The following is a 13,186-nucleotide window of genomic DNA, read 5'->3' on the forward strand; positions in this document are numbered from 1 at the left end:
CTGTAGTTAGGTTTAGGCAAATGTTTTTTTACTTTTACCTTTAGTTTTGTTAGGTTTAGGTAAAGCAAATACAAAACACAGACATCTATGCTAAACAAAGTGACAGGTGCTGGGCCAAATAAGCCTAATGGAGCTGTACATTGTAACTGTATCTTCTTTGTGTTACCTGGAAAGCAATAAAGTATCTATTAGTGGCGTCCTGCGGTGTGCAGGTCTGTTTGACTTTAAATAGTTAAGTTTAGGAATTGTCATAAGATGCTAATTTTTCCCAGCCATTGATGATTTTTCAATCTGGTTCAACCCTTATGTGCTTAATGTGGGACAGAGATTGGTACTCTTACTCATTGTTATTGGTCATCATAAACTGGAAAATCTTTTTGAAATTGAAGAAAATATAAATACTTAATTGAAAAGTAAAGATGGACCTCTTATTCTAGGGCTCCCAATCAGAAATGCAACGTCTGAAAGTGAGAGACTTTATTCTATTTTGACTTATGGTGTTTTTTTTGTAAAAAAAAAATAATATACATATTGTTAGAAAAGATGAGCCATTATAACTGCAAGGAAAAGATTATGGTTTGGATAGTATTCACAATACATAAAAATAAAACGGCACTGTAAAGCATGTTGTTTAAAAAGTTCCATGAACTTAAAAAAGTAAGGCAACCAGCTGCAAAGCTTTTTTGAGTAAATTAAACTAAGTGTTCTTGTGTTGTCTGAATCTAAATAAGAGGTTAAAGCGTAAAATCTTAAATTTAACAAAGTTAGGATAAATATTCAGGTTTACTCATGTCTTTGACCTGAAACAACTCACGTTGTTAAGCTGAGAAAAAATAGTACTCTCATGTTTGTCCAACCTGATATTTTGATTTAAATTTTTTGTTGTTGTTAAGTTATTGCAAAAATGTTTTGCGGCTGGTTGCCTGACTTTTTAAAAAGTTTTCTCAACCATTTATTTTTTTGCTGGGACGTCTGTATTTTATCCATTTTCTGTACTCACTCGTGGGGGAGGCGAAGCTTATCCCAGCAGCTAGTCACTGGTCACCAGTCCATCAAAGAGACACATACAATCATTCACACTCAAACAGGTATAGGTTCATGAAAACCTTTTAAAAGACCTCAGAAGTGTACTTAATGTCCTTTGGGTATTCTAGGTTTAGAGCATAAGTGAAGCGAACCTGTACCCACTTCACAGCCACTGTGGTTTGGAAATAGCCTGCGATAATGTTGTAATGTTGGTGGTCTGCACCGTTGCCTCAGAGCAAGAAGGTTCCTGGTTCAAGCCTCAGCTTTTCTGTGTGGAGTCTGTGTGTGTGATTCTGTTTCTGTGATGGACTGATAACCTGTCCAGGGTGCATTCCTGCCTCTCACCCAGTAGCTGCTGGGATAGGCTCCACCTCCACAACCTTTCATTGGAATAAGCAAGATGGATGAATGGAATACTGACATTCCATGTAAAGAATGGCAACCAGCTGCAAAGCATTTCTGCACAGAATGAAAAAAAATCAAAACACTAAGTAAGACAAACTTGAAACTACTAACTTGTGAATAAAAGTTGATTAAACCTTTTCAGGAAAATTTTAACTTAGGATTCTACTTTGAGTTACCCTCTTAATTTAGGTTCACACAACACCAAAATTTATGATGTTTAGCCCAAATTTGTGCCTCAGTCTTACTTCTTTTCAGTGCTCCTCCACACATGCATTGGGATGCAATGTAGCAGGACTGTTTTCATAAAGCCTTCATAAAGTTTCATAACTCATTTGCAGATGTTGGAATCATAGATTCACTTCTCTGTAGCTGGTTTGAACTTCAGTGCAGTTCTGTGTTGCTGAACTTTGCTTGGCCCAGAGTGCTGAGTAACTGATTGTGATAGGAACAGGGAGACTTATCTCTGAATGCTTGGTGTTTGGATACGTATGATGTCAGACCAGTTTTCGTTATGCTTTCTAGGCTGCATTTACAGATAAGCTTTTGGATCTGGAGAAGGTAGAGACGTATGCAGGTAGCAAACAAGACACAATTGAAATTGGAGCAAGTGAAAGCATATGCTTGTGTTTGTTCAGATGTCTTTTTGTGCACGTGTGTGTGTATGTGTGTTATGTTCTTCTCTGCTGAACTTACTTTTAGCTCATCGTACTCCCTAAGCAATGACCGGAGCAGTAAGCCCCCCCTGTCCAAGCACTTGGAAACCAGAGTGAGGCGAGGAAAATGAGTGGATGGATTGGAAAGAAAGGGAGCGATGCGACTGGGGAGAAAGAGGATGGAGCGCAAAGAAAGAAAGGACAGGAGAAGAGCGGAGGCAAAAAGAGGCAGACAGAGCAGCAGCACATGGAACGGCTCAAAACGGAAAGTACTGACGAACGAATGGAACCAAACGAAAGGAGGAGAAGTATTGGATTGAGGGATGAGAGGGAAGGCGAGGCCACCTCTTCTTCTCCCTCTCCTCTCCTCATCCCTTTTCTTCTCCCCCCCTCGTGAGAATGTGTGTGTTTTCTTCCTCGTCAGATCTGCCACACTTTCATTCGCACACAAAGACGGGACGTTCCTGGCACGGTCGGATGTGAAGGAGCTGGCAGAAGTATGTGTGAGTGTTTGTGAGTGTGTGTATGCGAGAAAGACACTGGCTCACCTGCCTGGCAGAGAGCGATGCCTGTTAGAGGATGGCCTGTCTGTCTGAGATGTCCCACTTAACACTGTCACACACACATAATACATCCCCTCTGTCTTTGCTGTCTAACATATTCATATATATGCCACATCTGTCTGTGTGTGGATGTTTTATATTTCAATATTTTATGTTAGAGTTGTTTCAGATTAACTTTGACATGCCAAACTAGTTTATTATGCATACCAAAAATGTCCCACGGTGTTTGGCACCGGGACATTGGCAGTGGGTCCGTGGGGTCCTGCAGCTTCCTTAGTCAGGCTCCACAGCTCAAACTTGTTCCTGGGTGTTCCCTAGATGATCGATCCGTCATTTGGCAAGTTCCACGACGAGGTCAAGTAGCATTGTCTTGCTTGGGTTCAGCTGCTGCCATTTTTAGTCTGCTGTATTTCCTTGCAGAATTTAGCATTTTTTCATTTATTACTGCTTTTTAAAACAGTGTCTATAAATGCAGACTAACGATATAAAGATATTGATTTCAATGGAAATTAGAGAAACACTGATATATAAAGATAAAACTGTTGTCCTTCACTGTGGCCCATCTACGTAAATTTAAAATGAAGTAAAGGGAAAATAAAATTACACAAACTGTGTGAGAACAGAAGTTAAAATGCAGCGACATGGCTCGGTGACTTGTGGAAAGCAAACTACTTCACAGAAGGTTCTAAAGTTAAACTTGCTCTGAAGTTGCCGTAGACCAGTATCAGGTGTAAGCTGGTCTAAAAGGAGTAAAAAGTGAGGACATGACACAGGACCTGTGCAAAAAAGATAGATGTGTTTGACCTCTTGGCATCCACAAGAGCTGTTTTGCAACAAAATACAACAAAAGACTGAAGAACAAATTAATGCGGCACATTTTTTTACACAACTGAGTAGAAACAGTAAATGTTGATATGACAGCCATTACATTTCCATTTTTCTTCTTTTTTCTTTGAGTTTACAATAAAAAAAAAAAACTAATTAAAAAAAGAAAAAAAAAATTGGCTAAAAAGTCAAATTGCTGCCCAACAGCTGCAACAGGATGCGCTTCTCTGCCAGAGGGAAAATGTGTCCATGCTAAAGAAATTGGAAGGGTCTGCAATGCGACACAAACAAACAATAAACACGGAGACAAGCAAGTCGACAAACACACGAATACACATACACATACAGCGACTGGCAATGCTGCAATTAGCTTGTTTTAAAGGAAACAAATAACAGTAATTTGAACAGAACAGCATCCATAACAATTCACCCCTGGGGGGATCAGCAATTTGAACACACATAAACACACACTGGAGAGCAGCACACATTCATACAGAGGAGTACACACATGCAAGAACACAAAAACACATGGTTGGGTATGTACATGCAGTCACATCCAAATACAACAGAGATGCACAAGATACACATGCATGCTCACACACACACACTAGCACACATGCACACACACTTCCATTAAGTGTACTTGAGAGCAGCAGAGAGGGTCAGCTCAGTGTCTGAGTTATTACGCTACTTTGTTCTGCCTCAGTGGGGAGGCTGCACCATGTTCACACACACACATACACACACAGAGAATTATTATCAGCCAGTAACACTCAAGGTGCAAATATAAAAGGGTTGCTTTGATAATGGATTGAAAGAGACAAATAAAAGAATGGGTAAAAAAAAAAAGGATGAATAAATGGAGAGAGAAAGTGGTCCCCGTTTCTTTGCGTGCATGCAGAAGTTTGCAGCTGCCTGGCAAAGCCGGACTCCCTCTTTCTGTCCCCACCTCTCTGTCCATCTATCCATGGCTGCACAACAATGGTCTGAAACATCTGCGGCTACCAGGTAATTACAGCAGAGCCGAAACAGTGGGATGTGCCGCTCCGGCGTGCTACGACACCCCACAATTAGCCCCACATCTCCATCTCCCCTCGCTCTGTCGCTCCCCTGATGACCAGTGTATTATCTCTCTTAAGAGACCTGAGAGACATAGCAAAGTGGAGAGAGAAAATAGACAGTTGAGTGGTCTCTGAGAGACACATGTAGTGAGAGAAGAGGACAGCTACATCACAAAAACTGTCCATCTGAATGAGAATGAATTGGCCTTTGGATAGTTTTTAGCAATAATTTCACACAAATGTGTGTTTATTTTGCTTCTCTTCAGCTTGTTTGTGATTTATAAATGTTTGTGAGCATCTGATGAGCAGACCCTCCCTGCAGCACACTTCCACACCTGTTTCCATTCTCACGCAGCCCTGGAGCATTCAATGAATACTTACAAAGTGGTAACTTTTCACTAAACATTACTTTAATTTCCCTTTAATTCATTTTGCCTGTCCTACAGTCATGCTTTACTAAGTTAACAGCAGAATTTGCTCAAAATAAACTGTATCAACTCAAAAATCTTGTATTTTTTTTAAATGGCAAGCTCATAAAGGTGTATAACCAGATCTGTTTATTTAAGCCTCTCTGATCTATGTTAAAGCAGCATATAATGTTTGTCTAAAAATACCTCCAAAAACAGCAGAACCAGCATTGTTCTGGTTTATCTGAGATGAAGAGCCGTAAAAGCTGCTTATAATCTCCAAGTTGCGGTTTTGCTGGTTTGTTTGCTCGGTTTCAGATTCATATTGTATCTCATGACTTTTGTGGCCGAGTAAAGTTTAGTTGGATGCAATCAGATTGTTCTAACTTTATTTGGTTGGTTGTATCATCTGAATGTGTTGCTCTTACTCTCCAAAATGTGGTTTCACAATCAGGAGAAGAAACTGGGTACTCTGAAGCTGGGTGAGAAATTAAAATCCCAGTTAAACTTTTCCATGGGGGAAACTTTCCTTCCTTTCGCACATCCCATGTCTTCATTCCATGTTTGATTAGTAGATTCATGACCAATTGTTTGTGGTTATGGATTAGCACCCTCACAGCTTGTGTGTGTGTGTGTGTGTGTTTCTGACTGTGGGTGCAGTTTAAAACGTGAACTGTCTTTTTTTTCTTTTCTTAGTCCAGGAGTCCCCGTCAGGACCCCTAGGCTTCCCTGTGCCCGCCTGCCAAAAAACGTCTGCATCTCCTGGACCCCCTTGAGGCACGGGACAGCCAAATGTCACTTGGACCCTCTACAGAGTAGTGAGAGGAGGACAGGAAGAGGCCAGTGGGAGAAAGGGGAGGAAGGAGAAAGAAGGGGGGGGAGTCGGTAAAGTGAATGAGAGGGAGACAAAAGTTAAAAAGGGTATCCCAAGAGAGTGCCCACAGAGTGCGAGACGCAACCGGAATGATAAGAGTGAGAATGACTTATAATCAAATACTGAATTCTAGTTGTGAAAACAAAAAGGGATTTTAATACCAGGAGGCAGTAGTCAAACCATTTGTAGTAGACTTTAGCTTTTATTGATGCACATATAGAAGTTTTTTATACTTTAGTTGTTGTGCTAAACTTTAGGCACCAACATGCATCATTTCATGGAAGAAGATTTTTAAAAAAAAAGTTAATTTTATTCAGTCATTCTTTTTAATTCGTCTTTTTATTCAGTTCTTAAAAATCATAAATGTTTTCCTGCACCAAAAAAATTATATTTTACAAGTTTATGTTAATTTCACAGAAACATGAAAGTAACCCAACCTGAAATTTTAAATGTGCATTGTAGCAGGTTAGCATGGTTAGCATGTACACCACCATGTATCCATAGACATCCATGTTATTTTAGCTTAAGTTCATCTTCACAGCGATGAACATAAGCTTTTAGTGCTTATTACCTTTTTTCCATGTATTCAGAACTTCATCTCCACATATAAAAACCTACATTTCAACCACTTTCTGTGATATATCTATGAACAGTCAGTGGGAAAAAATAACCTTTTCAAAATGTTATAAAGGTGACCTATTTGTTATTTCTTTTTTTTCTCCACAAATTACTTTCTTTTATGTTGTTTCTTTCCTTTTGCAAATCTCCTCCATTCATCTCTGCCCATCCATCCCTGTATGCAATGTGTGTGTCTCTTGTTCCCTGTCCTTGCATGGAGGACAAATGGACAAGATGTCCAGCTCCCTCACACACTTATCCATGCACCTGACAGAAAAAGATATAAATCTAATCCTTTTTTTAATTGAAAACAGTTAGCTTAAGCATATGAGTGTGTGTCTGTATGTGAGGTGTGAATGAAGGAATAAAATGTCTCTTATTCTGGGTCACAGCTGCTGAGATAAAAACACACACACACAGACTTGCAACCTCTTTCTTTAACCCTAATTCCCAAAAGGCCCACCCACCCACACATAGTGTCTTTTTTACATGTCCCCTGTGTGTAATAACACTTCTGGATACGTAGTATTGAAGAGTAATGTACAAGGAGCATGAATGCACGTGAATACTGATAATAAAAGTGTCCTTTTTGCTTTAATTCCAGATTTCATACAACATTTCTGCACTGATTATGGGTCAAGTCCTCAGAGAAAAAGAGACTTTAGAATGAAAAACAGTGTGAAATAATGAGATTATGCATAAAAGACCCAAACTAGAGATCAAATTGTGTGCAGCTCTTGTGGTTAAATCAGCTTAACTGATAGTTTTTTTGTTTGATTTTCTGAAATCACTTTAAGTCCCAGAGTGTGACGTCTTCTCAGTCAGACTGTGCCTGTTGAAATGCTGGAATAATGCTGCATTATGAAGGCAGGAAACTTCGAAGTGACAGTAAAACAGGGCGTGTAAATAAACAAGCTGTCGTTCATTTACAATCCAAATACATAATTCAAGCAGCCATGCGCATGAGAGAAGGATGAACTGGCTTTAACCAGTAGCCAGCTCTCCAAACAGCACTTACACAGCAATTACTGACAAGAGATAGGTGTATGTGTGTATCTACTACGTTAATGGCTGTATGGAGGCAACAGTCTAAATGTTTTCATCTGCAACATTTTATCCTGGTTCACCTCACTCTGCCACTGTCACGCAGCAAACACACACTTAAACACGAGCTCACAAAGCAGGGAAAAGACAGGGCGGGATGGATGGGAGAGAGAAATGAAAGCAAAGCAGGGAGAAGATCATTTGTAAGCATTGGTTTGTGTTTTCAAAAAACATTATCAAGATTTTTTTTTTTTTATCTGTCTGCTTCTTTTTAATAATTTAAATAAAGGGAAGGGTTTTTTTGTTTGTTTGGTTGTTTTCTTTTAATATCTCAGGTAATGTTTAAACTAAAGGAGTGAAAGCAGATTATAAACTATTATAATCTGCCTTTTTTAATATAAATATTTCTATAAACTATCAGTGCAAAAAATATCTGATATGATCTTTTTTCATGAGATTCCTGACAATAAGCAAAAAAAGGAACATAATATGGAATTACTTAAAGTGCACTGGCAAATTATTTATTTTAGGTCTTTAAACTGCTTTTTTCTACAGTTATTGAGATAAATGGGTTACTAACAAAGATTAAAGCTGGTTAATTTTCATGTGCTCCCTCATACATTTATCAAGATAAAACCCTTCTTAGAGGTTAAATAAAGACATGTGTTTACACATACAGTAAATGTAATTTCATGCTGGGAATCTACTGTATTTTGAAAGTTAAATTTATCATCTATTTGCAATGGTCAAGTTGATCCATGGGTTGCAGCCAAACTTCTACTGCAGCATCATTTCTGAAGTTGAAATTGTATCAAATATGGATGGTTTATGTTTTACAAACTTTTAAAGCTATATAATATTTGATATCTAAAGGACACTCATTTGGGCATTTACTTCTCTTGATCAATCAACAAGAAGTCCAGGGTTTAGTTGCCAGTTGAATAAATTATCCAGTATAGATTAACATTTTTTTCTATCTTCCAATTGACTTTTACCTTCACTGTCAGTAGAAGTGAATAAAAGTAACAATTAGTCCAACTATTCAAGACCGTGACTGAAATAGCATCGCAGACAAACGCCATCACACACACACACACACACACACACACACACACACACACACACACACACACACACACACACTGCTGTCCTCATTCAGCTCTAAATATTAAAAAAAAATTCTATTGAAAACTTGAGTAATGCTTTGGAATCCTGTTAATCATTTTTCATGTATTTTGAATTTATGAAAACATGCAGTGTGTAAAATACATATTTCATGGCTATTAATTAAGAGACGGGAGAAAAGAAAGCTCAGGTTTAGATGTTCACTTATCGCCTCCTTGTGGTTATTTGGCAGCACTGCACCCGGCTCACAGTTGAGTTTCTCGCCTTAAAGAAAAAAACCAACCTCTGAAATGTTCCATTAAAAAGATATCATTTGGATTTTATTATTATTATTATTATTATTATTATTATTATTATTATTATTATTATTACTGTGGCTCCTAATACTGTGTAAAGAGTCAGAGTTGATTGAACGAATGCAGCTGTTCTGGATTGGAAAACTCAAGAGTTGCCCCACATTTTAAATAACACCCCCTCCATTGTTGGGTCCAGTTCGACTTCGTGCTGAAGAACTCTACACAGCAAGTGAGAGACATCTTTAAAATAGCTAAAACCTTTTACGTATTACATTGCTATTTTTATGCTCTAAATATCAATAATATATAAAACAACATACTACGTTTTACCCAAACCTCATATTTAAATGTTTTTATAACTTGTAACTTTTGGGCACTTAGCTATTTGGAACACGGCCCAGGGCTGTTGCGTCTCACCAAAACAGGAAGTTTCCACACTTCATAGCTGCAGGCTAGTTAGCTAGCCTGCGAGTTACCTACGAAAATTGCTATGATTTAGAAAATGTTCTAACGTCTTGGACAACCTTCGCTTACGCAGGTATTATAGGATTTGTACTAAAGCATTTGTTTGTAAATAGGTTTATTGGCTTGTGCTTGTGCCAAGTAACTTCAGTGTTGTATGTGGAGTTTAAAGATTAGCCGACAAGCTAGGTGTTGAGCTAACGTTAGCTGCTGACAGTTTAGGTCTGGCTCTTATATCTGGAAACACGCTTTACCTTTCCAGCCTGTTTGATTATTAGACAGCGCCGTAACATGAAGTTATGGAGGAACGAAAGCTAAAGAGAAAGAGTCCCAGGTCCTCAACTAACACTGCGGCTCCGACTGGTAACTCTGGCCGGAAGAATAGCGCTTCCTCCGGTGGAAAGCATGTGGGCTACAGCCATAACACGGGGACTCACTCCAGCCAAAAGAGCAAGAGTCGGAGGTAGCATCTCCAGCTCATGTTATCTCACCGAGGAAGGGATAATTTGATGTTTCTGCTGTTTATCCAGTTATCTTGAATGCACTTCTTCCGTTTTCCCTTTTTTTCCTCAGGGGAGTAAGAGACAAACCTAGAAATCAGCTGGGTGCGGGTGGTAAAACCAGTCGGAGCCAAGGACAGGCAGCACCTATCGTCCAACACTCGTTTCTGACCGACGTCTCAGATGTGCAGGAGATGGAGAATGGCCTACTTAGTCTCCTCAACGACTTCCACTCAGGGAAACTACAGGCGTTTGGTAATTTAATCAACTCACCACAGAGCAGATTTACTATTACAAATAGCTGCAGATAAACTCAATCCTGTGCATTTATAGAGAGCCATGTTTAAAAAGCAGATTTTTTTTAAAGATGACTTACAAATTCTGAGGGAATATTGTATTTCAAGACTAAATATAGCAAAGGCATGCTTGCTGAAGGTGGTTCTGGTGTTTGTTTTTGTCTCAGGCAATGAATGCTCCATTGACCAGATGGAGCATGTGAGAGAGATGCAGGAGAAGCTGGCACGTTTGCACTTTGACCTCTACGGTGAGGTGGATGAAATGCCTGAAGATCAGAAGAAAATGGCCTGTGACACCAACATGGACAAGTTACTTCTAAACGTAAGGCTGTTGTTAATTAGAGTCTTTGTCATTGCATTTATACCATTATATGTTAAAGTTTGCTTTACTTTTACTCTATAACACCTTATGATGCCTGATCAGATTCAGTTCTAATAACTCTGAATGTTTATCTGTATGCAACTACTCTGCTCCAGAATTGTTGGTGATATAACATATTAAATTGACAAGCCTGTTGCATGTTCTATCTTTGATCCTGGTGAGGATTTAGCTGCTTATCCTACTGAAAGTGCTAAGCTCTTAGAGTTTAGTCAGCTTGTTACATGTTGAACAGGATAAAGGTTTACAGGTTATTTATAATGATTTGTGAATGACACAAACTGCTTGTGTATTTTAACATTAAATATCAATCTTATCCGCAGCTTGAGGAGCTGAGTTCATCTATGTATCCTTTTGATGCTGAAAGTTTTCAGTGGACAATATTAATCCTTACTTGCTTATAAGAAGCTTGATTGTAAAATTCTTGTTAACTAACCAGTTTAAAAATCTTTTTTTTCTTAACCCTGCACCTCCAGTCAGAAACTGAATCTAGCCGACGCTCAAGAAATCCCGAGGACATCCAGCATGTGATTTTCTTTTTTTTTTTTTTTTCCCTCTCCTTCTTTTACCTCTTTTGAATCCACAGTTTGTTTTCTGCCACCTGGAGGTGGAGTAATAGACGAGGTGGAGGTGAAACAAGTTTTGTGGGTGTGTTTTAACAGAAACGGCAACAACAACAAAGCTGTCCACCAGCAGTCCCTGTCTGCAGGAAGCTGTATGTACTTTAACATGGCATACATGCACCAGCTGCAAAATCTGAGTAGAAAATAATATATTGTTTTCTTACTAAACCTAAAAAGAAAAAAACCGCAGTAATTAACTTACTTATGATTGAATGTTATCCTCTCTGGTGATATGTCAGGTACATTATATTGTTTTATGTGGTTGGAAAGAGGTTTAATATCCGATATTTGTTGGGTATGATCAGTACATCATATGATTACATATTAGCTTTGGTGAATCTATCATCTTTTTGTGTATTTACTAATATCCAAATAATACATTTGCAAAACATTGCTAACCAAAGTATTCAAATCAGTGAGTGTTTCACAAACTAAAGACCCCAAGCTTGACTTTTAAAGCTATAGAAAGAAATATTTTTGTAACTATCTCAACATACAGCTTTAATCACTAGCATAGCTCCAGTTATGACCCAAATACAGAAATATAGCTCTATTAAAGTTAATGCCCAGTACATTATAAACAGTATGTTACTCCAGTTTGAGATTTTTGTCTATGATTTCTTGCTTCATATGTGTGGCCTGATTCCACCTCCAAAACATTGTTCGCTGTTGAATATGTTTGCACAAATCCTTGAAACGTAAAACACGCTGCACATTATTACAGGCGTGTTGGTTGGACGCTGGGAAAAAGACTGAATTATCCAAATGTTGACCAAGCAACCATGCCTTAATTTTTAACTAACTTGTTTTTGCCTTATTGGTTCATAACTTTTAAGTGACTGGTTATAATTTTAACTTTTATTACAAGTTTAATAATCATTTGATGCTGCTTTGATTGTAAAACAGGTAATTATGTCATATCTTATTTCAACAAGTGTTGGGGTTGTGGGACGTTATACTGTTAACTTTTCTGATTTTATTTTTATTGACTTAATAAATGTTTTACCAAATGTGAGTTTCTGAGCTATCATTATCATTATTATTATTATTATTATTATTATTAGATTTTTTTAGAAAGGATGCCGAGAAGGCTCGTGTTAGGAAGAAAGTTGATCAATAGTCTAATACAAATTAGCTGTCTTCTCAACCTCTTGTTCTTTCTGGTTCCGTTATTACATGAATTAATTTCCATTTTAACTTTGTTGAAGCTACATTTATGCTGTTATATGAGAAAGCTTCAGAAAATACTGCTGGATGCAGTTTGTGAGATGATGCAGAAAAAAAATCACCTCATCTTGAACAGAAAAAGGTGATTGTATTTTAGGAGGACCAGGAGTTAATAAAGCACTTTGAATCCTGGGAGAGGAGATGGAGGTGGTAATGGACTACAAATAGTTTGAAGGGACGGAGCAGACTTCTTGAGGAAGCTGAGATGAGGCGGTCTCTGTGGACATGGGTGGGGTGGCTCCTGATGTGGATGGATCTCCATGATATTGTTTCCTCACAGCAGCATCAAGCCAGATATTTATTACCTTTAGTATTTTATACCTACATTCAGCTTAGAGACAGAAATTAAGGAGTCATGCTTTGTGTGTGTTTGTATACATGTGTGAAAGACTTTAATGAGTGTTTTTATTATTAATTGTGTAATCTATTTTGCTGTGTGTAAAGGCTTGTTTTATATTTTAATAGGCATGAATTGATTTTTTTTTTTTCATGTAAAGCACTTTAGCATGAAAATCACTTTATAAATAAAGTTTGGTTTAATTTGATTTGAGATCCTTTAATGTCTGTACCAAGATGTTGCATATCTTCTACAAGTCTGGTTTTGTGCTGGGGACAACCCTGGAGCAGCTGAAGCTGGCTTCTGAACTTAATGGACACCTGCAAATAATTCACATCCTCCACACTTTTGTGTGGAAACATGAGTGTGTTCAGTCAGAGGCTTCTTCAGTACCTTACACTGCAAGACAGAAGGGTACAGGAGAAAATTGCTTTGCTGCTCTTACCCTCTGAAACAAGACAGAAA

General features: G+C 38.2%; 1 protein-coding gene across 3 annotated transcripts; it reads left to right on the forward strand.

The window, feature by feature from the left end:
* Positions 1–9,318: 9,318 nt before the first annotated feature.
* ccdc28a (coiled-coil domain containing 28A) lies at positions 9,319–12,167 on the forward strand. 3 transcript variants are annotated; one of them, XM_041979084.1, is made up of 6 exons: positions 9,319–9,435; positions 9,622–9,822; positions 9,933–10,114; positions 10,323–10,477; positions 10,858–10,880; positions 11,011–12,167. In XM_041979084.1, the coding sequence occupies exons 2-6, from the start codon at positions 9,659–9,661 to the stop codon at positions 11,063–11,065; spliced, it is 579 nt and encodes a 192-aa protein (XP_041835018.1). In that variant the 5' UTR covers positions 9,319–9,435; positions 9,622–9,658; the 3' UTR covers positions 11,066–12,167. The 3 variants fall into 3 exon arrangements, with proteins under 3 accessions (XP_041835018.1, XP_041835017.1, XP_041835019.1); XM_041979085.1 differs by having other exon boundaries at positions 9,332–9,435; positions 9,638–9,822; XM_041979083.1 differs by having other exon boundaries at positions 9,327–9,822.
* Positions 12,168–13,186: the final 1,019 nt, after the last annotated feature.

Source organism: Melanotaenia boesemani, chromosome 24 (assembly GCF_017639745.1).
Source record: "Melanotaenia boesemani isolate fMelBoe1 chromosome 24, fMelBoe1.pri, whole genome shotgun sequence".
Taxonomy (NCBI): domain Eukaryota; kingdom Metazoa; phylum Chordata; class Actinopteri; order Atheriniformes; family Melanotaeniidae; genus Melanotaenia; species Melanotaenia boesemani.